This window comes from Acomys russatus, chromosome X (genome assembly GCF_903995435.1).
Source record: "Acomys russatus chromosome X, mAcoRus1.1, whole genome shotgun sequence".
Taxonomy (NCBI): Eukaryota; Metazoa; Chordata; class Mammalia; order Rodentia; family Muridae; genus Acomys; species Acomys russatus.
The window spans coordinates 49,048,376-49,067,726 of NC_067169.1; the positions used below are offsets into that span (position 1 = coordinate 49,048,376).

The window sequence follows — 19,351 nt, forward strand, 5'->3', positions numbered from 1 at the left end:
ACAAGGGGTATTTGGGAAAGCGGGGTCCTCAGAGGCTACAACGAAGCCTTTCCAGCCTTCACCCATACTATGCCAGCCAGCACTTCAGTCTCTAAAGCTACCCTGCGCAAGCCTGCGGTGAGGGGAGGGGAGAAAAGGAAAGGGGAGGGAGGGGAGGGGAGAGAAAAAGGAGGTGGGAAGGCAGGGAGGCCGGCCCGCGGGGGCGGGACCGACTCACAAACTGTTGCATTTGCTTTCCACCTCTCAGCGCCCCTTCGGAGATCCCAGGGAGCCAGCCTGCTGGGAGAACCAGTGGGTCCGGAGCAAACCTGGAGGCTGAGAGGGCATCAGAGGGGGAAAAAACTGAGCTAGCCACTCCAGTGCCATACTGAAGCTGAAGGGACGCACAACGCCAGCCCCAGCCCAGCGACAGCCAAAGCCTGTTGCAGCGCGGCGGCTTCGAAGCCTCCGCCCCGGAGCTGCCCTTTCCTCTTCGGTGAAGTTTCTAAAAGCTGCGGGAGACTCAGAGGAAGCAAGGAAAGTGTCGGGTAGGACTACTGCTGCTTTTGTCCTCTTCCCCTCTACCCCCTACCCCCTCCCGGGTCCCCTCTCCAGAAGCTGACTAGGCAGGCTTCCTGGCCAACCCTCTCCCCTACACCCCCAGCTCTGCCAGCCAGTTTGCACAGAGGTAACTCCCTTTGGCTGAAAGCAGGCAAGCTTGTTGCACATTGCAAGGAAGGCTTTTGGGAACCCACAAACTGAGAAGCGACAGCACGCCCGCCAGGAGAGTCCCTGATTCCAGGTTCTACCCCCTGCACCTCCTCCTGCCAGCCCCTCACCCTGCGTGTGGAGCTAGAAATCAAAAGATGAAGAGGCAGCCAGGGCTTCAGTAGTCGAAAGCAAAACAAAAGCTAAAAGAAAAGAAAAAGGAAATAGCCCAATTCTTGTTTGCACCTGCTTCAGTGGACATTGAATGTGGAAGGCAGAGGATTTTCCTTTCCCCCGTCAACCTTTGAGCATCTTTTAATCTGTTCTTCAAGTATTTAGGGAGAAACTGTGAAACTAGCAGGGCAGATCCTGTTTAGCGCGTACCTTCCTTTACAGGAGACTTTGAGGCTATCTGGGCGCTCTTTTCCCCTCCTGCAAGTTTTCTTCTTTCCGGGAGCTTCCCGCAGGTGGGCAGCTAGCTGCAGCTACTACATCATCAGTCAGTAGAACTCTTCAGAGCCAGAGACGAGGAGGCAGGATAAGGGAATTCGGTGGAAGATACAGACAAGCTCAAGGATGGAGGTGCAGTTAGGGTTGGGAAGGGTCTACCCACGGCCCCCGTCCAAGACCTATCGAGGAGCTTTCCAGAATCTGTTCCAGAGCGTGCGCGAAGCTATCCAGAACCCGGGCCCTAGGCACCCTGAGGCCGCTAGCATAGCACCTCCCGGCGCCTGTTTACAGCAGCGGCAGGAGACTAGCCCCCGGAGGCGGCGGCGGCAGCAGCACTGTGAGGATGGCTCTCCCCAAGCCCATATCAGAGGCCCCACAGGCTACCTGGCCCTGGAGGAGGAACCGCAGCCTTCACAGCAGCAGTCAGCCTCTGAGGGCCACCCTGAGAGCGGCTGCCTCCCAGAGCCTGGGGCTGCCACAGCTCCTGGCAAGGGGCTGCCGCAGCAGCCACCAGCTCCTCCAGATGAGGATGACTCAGCTGCCCCATCCACGTTGTCCCTGCTGGGCCCCACTTTCCCAGGCTTAAGCAGCTGCTCCGCCGACATTAAAGACATCCTGAGTGAGGCTGGCACCATGCAACTTCTTCAGCAGCAACAGCAGCAGCAGCAGCAGCAACAGCAGCAGCAACAGCAGCAGCAGGAGGTAATATCCGAAGGCAGCGGCAATAGCGCCAGAGCAAGGGAGGCCACCGGGGCTCCCACTTCCTCCAAGGAGAGTTACCTAGGGGGCAATTCAACCATATCTGACAGTGCCAAGGAGTTGTGTAAAGCAGTGTCTGTGTCCATGGGATTGGGTGTGGAAGCATTGGAACATCTGAGTCCAGGGGAACAGCTTCGGGGAGACTGCATGTACGCGTCGCTTCTGGGAGGTCCACCCGCGGTGCGTCCCACTCCTTGTGCGCCACTGGCCGAATGCAAAGGTCTTCCCCTGGACGAAGGCCCGGGCAAAGGCTCTGAAGAGACTGCTGAGTATTCCTCTTTCAAGGGAGGTTACGCCAAAGGCTTGGAAGGTGAGAGCCTGGGCTGCTCTGGCAGCAGTGAAGCAGGTAGCTCTGGGACACTTGAGATCCCGTCCACTCTATCGCTCTATAAGTCCGGAGCAGTGGAAGAGGCAGCAGCATACCAGAATCGCGACTACTACAACTTTCCGCTGGCTCTGTCCGGGCCGCCGCACCCCCCGCCCCCTACTCATCCACACGCCCGCATAAAGCTGGAGAACCCACTGGACTACAGCAGCGCCTGGGCTGCTGCGGCAGCAGCGCAATGCCGCTATGGGGACTTGGCTAACTTACATGGAGGGAACGTAGCTGGACCCAGCACTGGATCGCCCCCAGCCGCCGCCTCTTCTTCCTGGCACACTCTTTTCACTGCTGAAGAAGGCCAATTATATGGGCAAGGAGGCGGGGGTGGCAGCAGCAGCCCAAACGAAGCCGGGCCTGTAGCCCCCTATGGCTACTCTCGTCCCCCTCAGGGGCTGGCAAGCCAGGAGGGTGACTTCTCTGCCTCCGAAATGTGGTACCCCGGTGGAGTTGTGAACAGAGTGCCCTATCCTGGTCCCAGTTGTGTCAAAAGTGAGATGGGACCTTGGATGGAGAACTACTCCGGACCTTATGGGGATATGCGGTAAGTTTCTCCTAAAAATGCAGCCTTGTGACCAAGGGCAGAGAGCAGCAGTTTGCATTTTGGAGGATCTAGGCATTCCCGACCAAGAGAACTTTCTAAGGGATCCTAAAACAGCTCAGTTCAGTTCTATAGGAAAGGCTGTCCTACATCTGGAGCCCTCCTGGGGACTGTCCTCTTGTGAAATGTTCCACCTAAGCCCAGGAAATCTTTGCTGTGCTACCGGGTGCTAATATGTGCCCTGTGAATTTCCTGTACAATTCTCCCAGCCTCCTAAACTCCTCCATTAAGATCTTTCTGATATTCCTAGTTCCATGGGTTCCTAACTTAAGGCAATTGCATGAGCCATTTTCAGAAATGACGCCTCGTCAGCCCTTCACTGTTTTTGTTCTGTTTGTTTTGTTTTGTTTCCTGCTTTCCTCAGAATCCTAGAAACACGATCAGAAATGTGGTCAGTTTTTGATCTATGGGTCAGTTAGTATTCAACTTCCAGTCCCTGAATGATCTTGGCATAATAAAAGGAAAATAAAGGCAAAAACTGATTTCGGCCGGTATCCTTCAAAGAGAGATAATAGAATTCTCAATTCTCAGAGGGGGAGAAAAGCCGCCCCTGGTTGCTGAGGGACTGCGGTGTGAAGCAGTACAGTTTCTTCCCAGTAAGAAACCGGGACTTGTTCTCTAATTAGAGGTCAGCCTAGAGAATGCAACAAGGTACATTTAGAAGGGATTACTTTCACTGTAAACACTGGTCACACTTTCCTCTTACGGATTTCTCAGTATTGGCTGATTGTTGGGAGTAATTGTGTGGGCCAGTTTTCTCTTGAAAAGTGTTTACTTTCTGTAGATTAGGACACATCAGAGGTCTCTTTTTGAGGCTTGCATTAGACTTGTAAATAAATGAATGTACTGTAAATGAATAATTTAAGCAGGTTTGAGTTTGACTCACAAAAGTGTTAAAAACAAAACAAAACAGTAAAGCATGCCCTGCTACTTGAGTGTGCTCAGAAATTTATACTGGGGAGGGAGGAGTAAGGCGCCTCATTACACTTTTCATTTTAAGGACATATTTTTGTTTTAAAACATGAGTTGCTCATGCTAAGAAATTGAGTAAGAACTGTCAGTGACCTATGAACCATGATGTTGCCTCACACTTCTAATTAGGACAGGAGAAAAGTGGCGGGCAATTTCACCTTATTAAAAGTATTTCCTACTGCTTCTTGAGCTTCTTGGAGACTAGTTGAAACGTTTTCCCCACTAAGTTAAGATAATCTTTTTATCTGATAAGGCGAAGTATTGGCTGAGTACTTAATTCGTAGGGTTGGTTTTCCTGAGCTGCTCATGTTGTCCATGGGTTTATGTTTGTTTCTCAAGTGCTTTTCTTTCGTTTGTGATGTCCCCAGAATTTCTTTGTTAGATGGACCATAATTTTGGTGACTTAATTCTAAAAGTTTGTAGTCTTTTATTATTCTGGGTTGTTAGGACAATGATCAAAAATGAAAAAAAAAAAGAGCTTAGGTTTTCATAAAATACTCTTTTCTGAGTTGTTGAAGAAACTGTTTCTTATCACAGCTTGTATTCTGTTTTTAAGGTTTGTCTTATTGGATTTTCAAAGATTCATTTACTATCATTAAATCTCTTCCAGTTAAGTTAGAGTGTTTATTTTTGTGATGGATTTTACTGTGGGATAAAAGGTCTTCATTTTATGAGAATAGATTTACTCAGTATGGTTAATTTTTTCTAGGGTTGTCAACTAGAGAACGGAGTCTCTCTTTTACTACAAACTTGTTTTCGGAGTGGGACTGTCTAAAGTGCTTCCTAACCTAGCATGATACTAAGCCTAGCTGCTTCAGCCACCCTTCTTATGGATATCCCACCCCAACTTGCTCACGTAACAAGAAGGAAAGTAGTAGTTCTCTGTGTTTGTTTTAGAAGATGCATTTTTGAAAATCCACTCTGACTTTCTGCCAAGGGAATAAAAATACTTCCTAGCATTTCTGTAGTGTGTATTCTGATGTTATCTCAGTTCCTAATGGCAGGGGCCCCCTCTCTATTAAGATGATCATTATACTTTGAAGCTTCATTGACACTTGAAGTTGCTCGGTGAGAATTTAGCTAGTCAATGAAATCCCTATCTAAGTGAGCTGACAAATTCCATTTCTAGGTTCTAGAAAATCATTTTGTTGGAAATTAATTAACTTATCCCATCTGATTGCCAGCAACCTTTAAAATAGAAGTATTTTCTGACTTTCTTTTGTTTCCCCTTACTGTAAGGGACATAACTGGATGAAAGCAAAGGCTTTTTAAAGGCAAGCTCATTCCCTCTGGAAGACATGCATTGTGTGCTGATTTTGAGTTTACAGTCTCAAAATTCTGGAAGCTTCTCGTAACTTTTTTCAATTGTGTGTGACCATGAGCATTAGTTATATGAAGGAAAAATGTTTTAACTTTACTAGCCACATACATACATCAGCAACATTTCTACTGAGAAGGCAGAAGCTGAAGGTATTCCTATTCTTTGTTTTACATGGTTTAGCATATGTTTTGAACAGAAAGAAAAATAAAAGTAATGGGTTTTGTTTCCAAGCCTGATGATATTTTATGGAGCTGTTGTTTTCTTGTAGAGATCAAACAAGACTACAACTTTGCAGCACAATACTGTGGAAAACATGGATTCTCACAAACTAGAGCTCTAGAGAGCCCATAGAAGATTTTGAGTTGGGGCTTAGAGAAATTACTCAGATGCAGAGTGGAAGTTACTTTTTTTTGCGTGTTTGTTCCAGCGTCCATAAGAGACATTATTTTAGTAGTGCTTTGACATTGGCAAGTGCTGCTCTTAATTTTTTTCTTAGTCCGACATTTTATCAATTCCCATTTCATCTCCACTCTCCTTCCTAGTTACCAAGCAATTTTTCCCCAGCTATCACATAAGGAATGATTTGCATGTTTTGTAAAGTAAAATTTGGCTTTAGGATCAAGGGATGATTTCTGCCTGTAGCTTTCAGGATCAGTATATGGAGAAAGTCTCCTTTCTCTGTAGTTAGCAAAACCATACTGAATTCTTCCTGTGTCTCAGTCATCCAAACCCAAACATCAAATAACTGAGGCCATTGGCATCCATTTGTAAGTAGCCACAAGATACAGCTATGGAAAACCCTCTTATGTAGACTAACACTCTCAGCTTGGTATCAACAGTAGAAAATGTTTTCTATGCAGCTTAGAACTTTCCTGGCATTGTTAATTTTACTTCATCAGAGTTTCATTCATTGAGGTGATATTTGGAAATAATATATTGAATTTGCTGGCACATTGAATTTTCTATGTTCAGTGTTATTCTTCACTATTTTAATTTTCTCATCTGGTTTACGTATGTACTTTCAAAACAAAGAATTCTTTTATTTCCTGATTTGTACACTACAATAGGCACCCTTGGGAGGTATCCTGTGTGTAGAACATGGATCATTCACTACTACTGTAGTAGTAGTAGTAGTGATGGTGATATAGAATATAGAGACCATTAACTATTTGGAGCTCTGCTTAAGCAAGAAACAGAATACAGATTAAGTGGGACAAAACAAGAAGCTTAATTTATAATCAGATCTGAACTCATGACACTGAAAGATAGTAATAATAAACACACAGAAATTACATGGTTTGATATTGGTAAGGGAGTGAAAAGAAAATCTTTCCCCAACCCATAACTATCTCCCCCCCCCCTTTTTTTTTTGTCTGAAGCTTCCCCCAAATGCTGCCTAAGCCTGATTTTCTTTTATTCCTCTCCTTTCATGCCGTTGACATTGAAATACAGACTCCTTGTTTTACTTCTTGGGATTTTTTTTTTCTCATTATACCTGTGTCATGCCTCTAAAGAATCTCTTCAATGAAAATCTGGCAAGTAAGAGATCAGATGAAGCCAAAACTACCCTCTACACTAGACTGCAGGAAGGAACTGTAAAATGAATAGCCGCATAGCAGGACATTTTTACCTGGAGGTTAGAGCCAGGTTCAGTGGTTGCTGAGGAAGTTGTGGGATACAGTTTCTGTAATCGGAAGATTTAGTGCAATATTTTGCCTCCCACTCCAGGTGTGCATGTGTGTGTGTGTGTGTGTGTGTGTGTGTGTGTGTGTGTGTTTGTCTGACTGCCTGTCTGCCTGTCTGTCCGTCTTTGTCTTGCAGAAATGGAGTTTGAATCCAAGGTCCTCTTCACTGAGCTATCTATACATCCTATCTTCATCTCTGTCTTTTTTCTCCTATTGGCCCAAGTGATAATCTTCTCCCAGACATTGAGAATAATTATACTCTCCCTTTCCCAAAAATTCTGCCTGAATCTGTATCTATGTATTCATCTGTTCTGTATGTCTAGGTCAGTGCTTGTCTTCATATGAGGGTGTTCAGGCTACATACAAATGATCATTGATAAACAAAGGAAAATAGTAAGCAAGTCATTCTTCTTTAGTTTCCCTTGTCAGCAGTTCATCAGGTTCTGTGATATTCATTTATGCAGAGTTATCATCATCCTAAAAACAACATTGACTTTTAAATAATGAGTACTGAAATGTCATAAAATTACCACCATTTGCTGCTCTTCATGGTATATAAGAAAACTATACATTTTTACACATATACAGTATATTTAAGTTTATTCATTAATACTCAAATAACCTCAAATTGGACAGTAAGGTACTTACTGTTATATTAACTCCCCTGATAGCATTCAGGATATTAAAAAGTTACATTTTTATAGCTGTTGTCAATTTTGGGAAACCTCTATGAGGTAGAACATGAGGTATCTGGAAGTGTCACTCCTAGTTCTAATGTTTTAAATTGCTACTCAGTAAGGGCTGCTGCATATAATATCTGCATCACAGAGCTGAGAGGGCACAAATTATAGTTTACAAACTCATGTATGATGCCTCTCTTCTCTTTCACATTGATTGCTGCCAATCTGCCAGACACATAAAGGTTGGGAATAGCTCACTCAGATAAATTTATAGCATGAAAGTGCTACTGGTCAGTAGAGAATGTTGCCAATTTAGATCATGTAGTATTAGAGTTCTATTTTGTTAGCAACAGCTTAATTCAGACCTAATGCGCAATCCATACAATTCACCTATGCAGAGGGCACATTTCAGTGTTTTATAGTCCATTCTGAGTTATATATCTATATCAGATGCACTTTTAGAACATTTTACTGACCCCCTCAAAAACCTATATTCACTCTTAACTCTGATCTACCACTAATTTGCTTAGTCTCTATGGATTTGTTAATTCAGCCATTTTATCTAAATAGAACAATACTAGTTCTTTTGTGACTAGATTCTTTTATATGATTCCTAGGTTCATTCATGTTAAACCACATAGTCAATGCTTCATTATTTTTCACAGATGAATTTTTTTTATTTTTTACATATACATTTATATTGTTACACATATATACAATAAACTACCTACAGCAAGAAGAACCATGACACAATCAGGAATTATATAAATGTCACATTAATGTTACATTAGTAATAGTGTTTTGGCTATTTGTATTTGACAGCCTTGAAGAAAACCTCTTTCCTCTCTTGGTGCATCTAGAATTCTGAATGTAAATCAATCTCCATCATATCTTGTCATTATCAACTTAAAACATCTATCTAGACCTAAAAGCATCTTAACCCCTACACAACTAAGCTTCATTGTAAAACTAAGCTACCTGGTCTTCAACTTCATCGGAGACTTGAAAAGGAATAAACTTAATTACCTGAGTATGCCGGGAGTGCAGGTTAGTAGCTTTCCAAATGAGAAGATGACAAAGACAGTTTGCTACCAAAACTCTCTATAACATGGGCACATCTTATTTTGCAAATTATGTCATATTTTTTCAGTTTATGGAAATTATGACTGTCACCATCATTTGAGCATTACTAATAATATTGCCACAAACATTCATGCACATTTTTAAAAATTTAGATTTATGTATATGAATGTTTGCCTACATATGTGAATGTGTACCACATCCATGCCTGGGGTGCCTCATTCACTGGAACTGGAATTATGGATGATTGTGAGCCACCATATGGGTTTTGGAAACCAAACCAGGGTCCTCTGCAAGAGTAACAAATGCTCTTAACCATGGAGCCATCTCTCCATCCCCCATGTACAATGTTTTAAAATCTTTTGGGTAAATAATTAGTAGTAGAAATACTATGCCATACAATACCAATATTTTTAATTTTACAAGACTGTGCTAGGCTGTTTTCAAAAGTGTCCACACTACCTTAGAAACCAAGGAGCATTATTAAACATGCCATGTCCTTCATATCATGTTAATGTTTATTATCACGTTTATTTTATTTAATTGTGTGTGTGTGTGTCTGTCTGTCTGTCTGTCTGTCTGTCTGTGCATATATGCACAAGTTTGGGTGTCCATGGAGGCCAAAAGAGGGCATCAGATCACCTGGAAGAAAGTTGTGAGGACTTGATATGGAGTAGGGTCATCTGGAAGATTGCTTTTTACCATTCAATAGTCTCTCCAGCCCCATCATACTATTGTTGTGATGGTGGTTGTTACCTAGTGGGTGTGAAGTGATATCTAATTGTCATTTTAATTGTGTACTTTTCTAACCACTAATAATGTTCAATATATTTTTATGGGTTTTTTTCTGTTTTTTTTTTTTTTGACAAAATGTCTATGCATTTTCTTTGCTCATGTTTAGTTGGGCTGTCATTTTGACAATGAATTATGAGTCCTTAAATATATCTTTTGATAAAAATCCTTTAATGGATTATGATTTGTGAATATTTACAACTTTCTTGACAGTATCCACTCAAGGAAAACATTTTAAATTTGATAAAATTCAGTTTATCATTTTTCTGTTTTGGATTATATGTTTAGTGTTATGTATTAAGATGCTTTTTAAAATCTTAAAGCAAAAATATATATACCTATGTTTCTTTCTATGAGTTTTCAAGTTTTAGTTATTTATATTTTGATCCTCAATCAACTTTGATTTAATGTTTATATATGTTGTGAAGTAGAGACCAGTCCCATTTTTGTGCATGTAGATATACAGTTATTATGGAATGACTTGTTGAACCTGTGTCCCGTTTAACTGTCTCAGAAGTCTTTTGTGCAAAACCATTAACCATGAGTGTGAAGTGTTTCTTGACATTCAGCTATTTTCTCTGATCTATATATCTTTACTCATCTCATTTCTACATTGTTTGGGTTGTTGTACATTTTTATTAAGTTTTTAAGTGACATATGGTTTTTCCAACTTTGTTCTTTTTCAATATAGCTTTGGAAGCTTGAGGTTCCTTGAGCCTTCATATTATTTAGCATCATCTTGTAAATTTCTACACAGAAACAATCTAGAATTTTTGTTGAGATTTTGCCAGTATTACATATTCTGGAGATTATTGCTGTCAACTCTTCTGATAAATGAATATTTATGCCCTTATTCAAAAATAATTTTTAGCCTTCAGAATGTAAATTTTGCATTTCTTTTTGTCAAATTTATTCCTCAGTATTTTTATGTTATTAAAAATATAATTGTCTTTTGATTTTTTTTAAATTGTTCATTATCACTGCTTTAAAATCTATGAGATTTTAAAATAGGTTTATAAGTTGCAACTTTGCCTTATGTGCCAGAAATGCTAATGCCTCAAATATTTAAATAGGAAGAATTTCTTCTAGTGCCCTGTGAGAGCATGCTTCATTTCATCTTATCTAGATGAAGAAACATAAGTTTTATCTAGCTTAACTGTCAATTAGAACTAGTAATGCTATCCATTTCCAGGATAAAAACATTGTTTGTAAATACTCAGCTAATTGTCCTTTGTTTTAGATTTCAGATAGCTAACTATTAGCAAGTGAATGAGGAACACTTTGAGTGCTAAATACGAAATTACCATGAGACAGTAACAAAGTTAAACTAGGCTGCAAAAGTCATGCCTTATATTTGGGTTATTTTTAAATTTCTGAAAATAGCCAAAGTCATATTATGGTTTTATATACTGTATATTGAATAAAAGTAAATGCCTATACTACTTATGCTGTGTATATCTAGATCGGGAAACGGTATATTTGTGCTCATATAAACTTTCAGTGATGTACACCACATTCAAGAAACAAAGATTTATATGGGTACAGAAACTTGGCTTCATTGTCATGCTAGTGTAACAGTTGCACATAATCAGCTTCAGCTGCAGTATGCCAAGAGAGAGTGCTCACTGAACTGCTAGTAGCCCAGAAAAATGTATGGTCCAGTTGGTTAAATAACTCCCTTTAGAGGATTATCCCCAATAAAGTTTTATTTTTTTTAAATCTACCAAATTGGGAATTTAGGTGAGTTATCAATTTCTTGGCTAGTAAGTAGGAGGTCTTAGGTTCCAGGATAAAATCAAGTCTCTGTCAATTGACCACTTTTCATTAAGTTTCTGCTATTTTCCCAGCTTCTGTCAGAAGGGTGTATAGTGCTTTTTGTTATTGTTGGTTTTGTTTTTTAATGAAGACTCAACTGAGAGCTATCACTGTGGCTACAGCTTTCAAAGAACTTAAAAATATTTAAAAACAAAAAGAAAAATAGCATCATGGTATTGATATATTAAAATGAAGTAAGTAGTTGAAAAGTACCTGGGTCAGTGTAGGCTAAAGGAAATAGATGCAGATATGACTGAACTCAAGTATATATATATATATACACTATTTCTATTTATTCAACATTACGAGTCAAGTCACAGTAATTACTAGCTTATTCCACAATTTTTTGACTGTCTTTGCCTTTGCTGAGAATATATTTTTGTCTTTGACTAGAGATGTCTGCAATAATATAAGTAATGTATTAAATTCAGAGTAATTACTGAGTCATTGTGTGGTGTGAGAGTCAAGGAAAACATCCAGTGTGATGGCCAGATCAAGAGTAATTCTACACTGAAGTTTTCATGTGATACAGAGGCTTGCTTTGAGTTTCATAATAAATGAGTTTTTCCCCTCAGGGAAGGAAGAGATTAAATGCAACTGAAATAATTCAAGGAAGGAGAGAAAAAAATAATAGGACCACGATTGTATCATTAACAATATTTTACTGGCTGGTCATTGTTGGTTCAAGGCTTTAAACTAGGTAGGAATATTGACTGTTTTTCTGTCTTTGAAGTTTGTATAGTAAGTACCTTTGGATTCTATGAAAGCTACCCACCAGAGAGGCTTCTAGGTCAGTGCCAGCTCATTTCCTTCAAGTCCTGTATCCAAAGTGCGTGGTGCCTTCAGTAATAAACTCCTATTTTAAGGTTCAGGGTAGCAACGAAGGCCAGAAGCAATAGTCTACATTGCTTTGAGAGTCTCTTGAACTTCTATGATGAATTACTCAAAGGGAAATTTCCCTTGGGTATTTTTTCGTCAGTCTATGGTTCTTGAGGTGAGCATTATTTGCATGTCTACAGCTCTGTATTAATATTTATTCATATATTTTAAGTAAGCTTATGAAATTACATGTTTCACTGTCTTTTACAAACACCCTTACTATATTTCTCTTTCCCCTACAGTACTCTTCCTCCTTGTTCCTCAGTTAAAATATCTGCACTGGTTTTGTTCATTTTACCCTTTCATAGTACATGCATCCTTCTTTCACCCCACCCTCTTTTTGCAGTGGTTTCTCAACCTATAGGTTGTGACTCCTTTGGGAGGTCTAGCAACTCCTTCTCAGGGGTTACCTAAGACCATCTGAAAACACAGATATTTACATTACAATTCATAACAGTATCAAAATAACAGTTTTGAAGTAGCAACAAAAATAAATTTATGGTTAGGGGACACCACAACATGAAGAATTGTATTAAATGCCACAGCATTAGAAAGGTTGAGAACAACTGCTCTAGAGAAAATGGCCCCTTTTTATTTTGCTGACATCTGGGGTTACTTCAGGATACTCAAATTTAAAGATTCAGAGCTAAGATTCACTTTCCAACTCCTTTTATAAAGCCAGTATTACTCTGGTATCAAAACAAGGTAAAGATGCATCAACAAAAGAAAAATACAGGCTAATATCCCTGATGAACATAAACTCAAAATTCTCATTAAAATACTTGCATATAACAAAAAACAGACATGCCTTCATTATAAAAGTCCTAATTGGAAAACATTTTTAAAACAATCATATTAAAATGAGGGACTAGATAGGACTGTCCACCATACCCATTCTTTTTTTACATCCTCAATATTGTGGAAACAATAAGTCTCTGACAAAAAGATTAAGAAAGAGATTATAAGATGGAAATACTCCCCATGCTCATAGAGTAATAGACTCAATATTTTGAAAATGAACATTTTTCCCAAACAATTTTCTATTCAATACCCATCAAAATCCCATGACTTTCTTTACAGAAATTAAAAAACAAACAAACATACACGAAAACCGCCTAACATTGATATGGAAGAAAAAACCCACACTGGATGGCCAAAGCAATGCTGAACAAAAAGAACAATGCTGAAGTGATTAAAGTACCACATTTCAAGTTATATAATCATTTATATTTTGAAAAAGGTATAGGTTGAAACTATTATAATAATGTTCACAAGTATGTTCAAGAAATTTAATATTCAGTAAAAGAGATTCAAAGGAGACAGATAGAGATTTCACTCTTCAGTCTATATAAGTTCCTGATTTTATTCCATAATTTTTTTTACTTTACAGCTAGAAATGGTGAAATTCAGAGATGCAAAGAAATACAACTAATGTCAAGAATAGAAACTGGTGAATCTCTTAAAGGTTTCTAGGACTCTGTCTACTAGTAAGACCAGTCAATAACTTTGATATTCTTATAGAGTATATTTATCCAACTAATATTTATTAAACATATACCACATACCAAATTCTATACTTTCAGTGAAAAGGCAGTGACGAATCCCACCCTGAAACTGACAGTTTAATGAGGGAAGACATGAGAATATGACAAGAAGTGCCATGCAGACTAGATTAGCAGAGTGAAGAGGATAGATACTAATGATGTGAAGTCACAGTTTATATTTGTTAGTCAGCTTAGGCCTTACTGAGCATGTAATACTTGAGAAGAGAGAGACCTGAAGGAAATGAAGAAGTGAGCCATGTGATTATCCAAGATTAAAAAAAAATCAGGCACAAATAGCCTAAAGAAGGGATGCACTAGGTATGACAAAAGATAGAGGCCTACATGACTAGTTTGACTAAGGAGTGATAGAACACAGTATTATAGTTACAGTGGACATCCTAAGTATTCTTTATGACTACTCTGAGAACATAAGCAACACAGTATTTTAGTAAGACTCTTTTTCATAACATATGCTACTTTTGGATACATGATACATTTGTTTGGTAACTCATCTCTTCAAGGAAAGGGCTATGGAATAAATGGGAAGCAGGGAGATGAAGCTGCTGTAGGTTCCAAAATAATAGTTCAAGATATCCAAAAGAGTGATAAATGGTGGATTGGGATGTTTGGATAAAAGAGTCAGTAGCATTTATTGACAGCTGGTATATTCATTGTGAAAAAAAGAAAGGAGACAAACATGATTGGCAATATGTTGGCCTTAATAACTGGAAAAGCACATTATCATTTATAAAATGACGATATATATATATATATATATATATATATATATATATATATATATATATATATAATGTACAGGATATAGGAATCAAAAGTTTGATAATCTGTGTGCCTTCCAGTGAACATCTTAGGTTCTTCTCAGGTTTCATGCAGAGACTTTGACTTTCTTGTTCACTAGGGAGATTAAAAATAACCTTAGAGAGCTCGTTGGCTATCTATGTTTATTTTCTTTCCTCACCCTTCCCCAATTTTTATTTTATAGAAAAAAAGGGGAGAGGTAGAAATTTTCTTTTGGAGTCCAATTTGAATTGTTCAGGTGTGATTTTAAGACCTTATTTAAGAGAAAGTGTAACCTTTTTCTTTCCAAAACTTTAAAACAAGTAATTACATCAAATAACAAGAAACCATACAAATTGTGATGGCTATACACCCAAAAGAGCGAATATATTTTTGCACATTATACCAAAGTATTTCAGTTCTGGAAAACATGGGTTTTAATCAAATGTGAACAGAAATTACGTGCATCTTAGACTATTAGAGTTCATGAAATGTGACCAATCATCTTTTTCAGCTATCTCAATTTATGGATGAGTTGACTGAGGCACATACATAGCAGACTGGGCCAAGATCACACTCATGGAAAGTTAGTGTCTGCATCTAGTCAGAACCTATAACCGAAGGTAAACTGTGTATTATTTTCTTAGAAAAGTCTATATTGGAAACATCATTTTCAGAACAAATAAGTATAACAATAGCAATAATAGTAAAAGCACATATTATCTATTCCTTGCAAAACTTTGATATGTACATGGGTTCATAAATTTAAATCTTGCATCAACTTTTAGAAAGTAGGCCCTGGATTGTTACATAACTTACTTACATGTAACAGCCAGTAGGGAGTCATAGAACCTGTGTATCCCCCAAGAAGTTTGGTTTTAATCTCTCAGTTCTTCTAGTGATACCCATATGCACATGGGTATGCAGTTCTCTATTGGAACACATGAAACCTACCCATGGCCATGGCCTCAAAGAAAAGTGATTCTCCATTTTCTAACAACCAACAGCTGACAGTAGCTCCTCAGCAGAGATATTAACCTCTACACTACACCAGCAATTTCATGGATTATATAACTGGTCCTCTTTCCCATTGCAAAAAACAAGTGACTACAGTGGCTTTCTATGCTATGCATGAGGCAGCTCAGTGACTTGGATGTTAGGATGGATGGAAATGGCTTATGAATAATGGATAATTTGTGGTACGGATTAGAAACTATCATGGTAGGAATTATTGGAAAAAGCCCAGAAATCCTATAGTGGCTGAACTTTAAAAGTCAACTACCAACCTGTACAATTGAATGCTTAAATAGGAGAGCTAGTAAAGCAATAAAAAAGTTTCCATTTCATGTGATTCATAATAATCCCATACCATACATGCATATTACCATGTTTCAGATGAAACAACCATTGAATAACACGCCCAAGCTGACTGAACAGATAAGCAAAAAAGCCTCATTTAATAATTCACTTCGTCTATGCAAACAGGTGCTACGGATATTACAGAAAGTTTTTAAATACTCTGGTGCCTCACATTTGACCATGTCCCCTGGAGGTGGAGACCTGGTGGCACTCAGAGGAAGGACAGCAGGTTACCAAGAAGAGACTTGATACCCTATGAGCATATACAGGGGGAGGTAATCCCCCTCAGGAACAGTCATAGGGGAGAGGAATAATGGGAAAATGGGAGGGAGGGAAGAATGGGAGGGTACAAGGGATGGGAAAACATTGAGATGTAACAAGAATAAATGAATTAAAAAATATTATATCTGAACTCCAAGCATTAAACATCTTTGAGCTTAACATAAGCCAGTTTCTGTATAAGGGCTCTGATAAAGGAAAAAGTCACATGGTAAGTAACAGAGTCAACTCTTGAAACACCTCAGGGCCAGTTCCCATTCTACTCCAGCACTCTGGCTTCCTTTTCACAATCATTTCTCACCCTCTACTCCTCCTTCTGCCTTGCCCAGTTTCTAGTAAAGCACAAACAAATGAGTCCATCAACAAGATTAGACAGAGAGGTAGCTGAGTGAGCAGATCTCACCCCTTTTCAGACAGTGATATATTGAAATAAATCTCATGACAAGACAGCAGTTTATGTGAGTAATATTAAATAAGAAGGGAACTTTTTCTGTACTTGAACAATGTTATCTCCATCCTTCTAGGTCCAAATTGGTTGCACAGAATCCCTTAAGTCATGAATGTGGGCTTCACATACATTTTTGTTACTGTGGAAGTGGAAGCCGGCCTTGCTCAATGTTTTCTTTGAAAGATGGTATAATCTTGCTTCCTATGCAAATGATAACCACTTAGCTATTTCTTTTGAAAATTCGCAGTGCTGAGTGAACGTGCCTTTTCAAACTTGCAATATTGTGTCACAGCTCTAAAGCATCATCTAACCTCTAATTAGATCTAATTAGATTACTGTCAAACTCAAGGTTGACAGTAAAGATAGAAACATTTGATATTCAGTATTTGGATATAAAGAGGTCTCTAAAACATACTATATGTCTAGTTACTCTGCCTATCTATCTTCTCCTTTCATCTTCCCTTAAAAAAAAAAAAAAACAAGGTTAGCAACTTGTAGTCTGTGGGAGTGTCCAATTGTTCATATGAAATCTGTTTGATCAGCCTTTTGAATAAAAAAGAGCAAGTTAGACTGTTTTTTTTTTTTTTTAGCAATTATCTAATAATAGAACAAAAATCTTAGCCATGCTCATGTTTTTAGATGGTATGTTGTTAGCTTTAGATGCTTGCTGGACCTCAGTGAGGTACTAGGTTGACTTCAAGTATGTCAGGTCAGATGTGGAAATGAACAGAGTGGTCTTTTTGAGGACTCTCTCCTCTTTCGGGTTCACTGTTTTCCGTCAGAGATGACCTCAAGAGTTTCTGGGAAAACACAAGATGTAGATTTTCAGAACTATAGTGCTAAAAGAAAATGTGTCCCAAAGTACTCTTGGTCATTCTGTTGACAAGATTCAAATCCTTCTCACTTCTTACTGTACTATGAAGGATCTCCCCCAATCTCTCTACTGCACTTTCATTCACACTGTATCCATGTCACAAAACAGTACTGAAGTTCAGCTAAAAGTGTTTTTAGAATCATATTTTAAATATCACTGAGTATGTAAGCTTCTTCACAATTGGAGTCTTAGATGATTTGTCTCCCTATTCTCAGTGTTTGGCACAAGGAGGCTTTCCTGAATAATTGTGTAATACAGGATTAAAGTTTCAGCTCCTTTGGCTAGGGTAATAGAGGACTTTCCTAGCATAGGCAAGACTGTGGACTCTAACCTCAGTAGTACCCATCTACTACACAACCCTCACAACTCCCATACAAAACCAGCTCCTCTCCAGTTGTTTGTAAGTTCGAGTCTAAATTTGTTCAGGTCTCTTTATGCTCTGGCTTATTTTTCCAGTTTAATTGCTACAATTAGCTTCCTTTTTTTCTCTTCTCAATCTAGCCAAGTGGATCTCGTCACTGTCACTTTAAACCATTCTTTGTTCTTCAAACTTACTATTTTTCCTATTATCCTTTTGGCCTTGAAAGTGATCCCAATTTCAATAATGTCTACATTTCTAATCTTATCTCAAATAGAGCTTCCTACAAGATGGATTTTCTCATTCCCCACCCAACCCAAGAAAAAATTATCTCTGACATGATAGAGTTGAAATATGTTTGCTGTAGTTTCTTTGTCTATAAACCAGGACTAGAAATTTCTAGCTTATAAGATTTTGAGAAGAAATTACCAGATGACATGATGAATGCTTGATACAAATCAAAAATCAATTTATGATTACATTTTTATTCCTTATTAATCAATATACATAATACTTAGTCCATTACATTACAATCATTTTTTGCTGCATATATTCTTTTAAAACTTCTTTTTGATAACAAAGATTGCTTCTTGGATATCTCTTCATGAAATTTCCAAAATGCAGATCTTAGATTATGGCATGTAATGGCTAGTCCATATGTATTAGGTGATTGTGAGTTAATAGCATGGACTGCTACTAACAACTAGTGGTAGCAGAAGTTCTGTTTGTAGAAATGTATAACTTGGAATAAAAAATATTACCTTGCTCTTATAAATTTTAATACTTGTAGTATGTTGTTCAGCCCTACAGTTTATGTGACATTAAGCATGGAAAAGCTAAGACACTGTGTAAAAGATGATAGGGGAGGTATGGGGGCAGTGGACTATTTCCTCATATTTAAAAGATTACCCTCGTGTAAACATGTTCAATGTTATTTCCACAAGGGGAAACACAATGAGGACAGGTTACAGTTAGGAAAAGAGAAAACTTGTCAGGAAACAGTTATGTTTTGCCTATCCTAAACAGTGCTTCTATGAATGTGTTCATTCAATTACTGATAGTATTTCCTATGGAAAATCAGCTTTCTCACTTTTGGAAGTGAAGATCTAGCAGTACTGGATACTGTCTGGGAAATGATAGGAGGCAGTGTAAAGCTGCTCCTCCTCCAGAGAGTACCTGTGCTTTTCAGTTTGCCCAGAGACCCTTGAACTGCTTTGGTCACTTACATTATTTACTTGACCTTTATAAACATTTGAAATTGCCATCCTAGATTGATCAATGACCTCGGCAAATTTTAAGAGCCATTCTCACTATAAGAGCTTCTGTTCTTCATGTAGGAGGATCTAGGGAAAAGTACAGGTGACCTTACAAATCACATCAAACCTGACTTTCAATTCTCACAAAATCGTTTACCAGGAGTACAACCTCAAGTGAGTAACTTATCTTTGATCATCAAGTTCTTTATCTATGGGATACTGTCCTTACAGCCTTATTATTGTAAGGTCTAAATAGAACATCTTAACCAAAGAGCATCACACTGAAGTAAGTGCTAAAATATTAATTCCCTTTTTATTCATCACACCCTGTGCGC

General features: G+C 38.6%; 1 protein-coding gene across 1 annotated transcript in view; it reads left to right on the forward strand.

Annotated features, from left to right (window-relative positions):
* Positions 1-216: 216 nt before the first annotated feature.
* Ar (androgen receptor) overlaps positions 217-19,351 on the forward strand; it is a 167,313-nt gene continuing 148,178 nt past the window's right edge. The window contains exon 1 of the mRNA XM_051142056.1: positions 217-2,819. Within this exon, the coding sequence (XP_050998013.1) occupies positions 1,264-2,819 (1,556 nt within the window). The 5' untranslated portion in view covers positions 217-1,263. The remainder of the gene's footprint in view (positions 2,820-19,351) is intronic.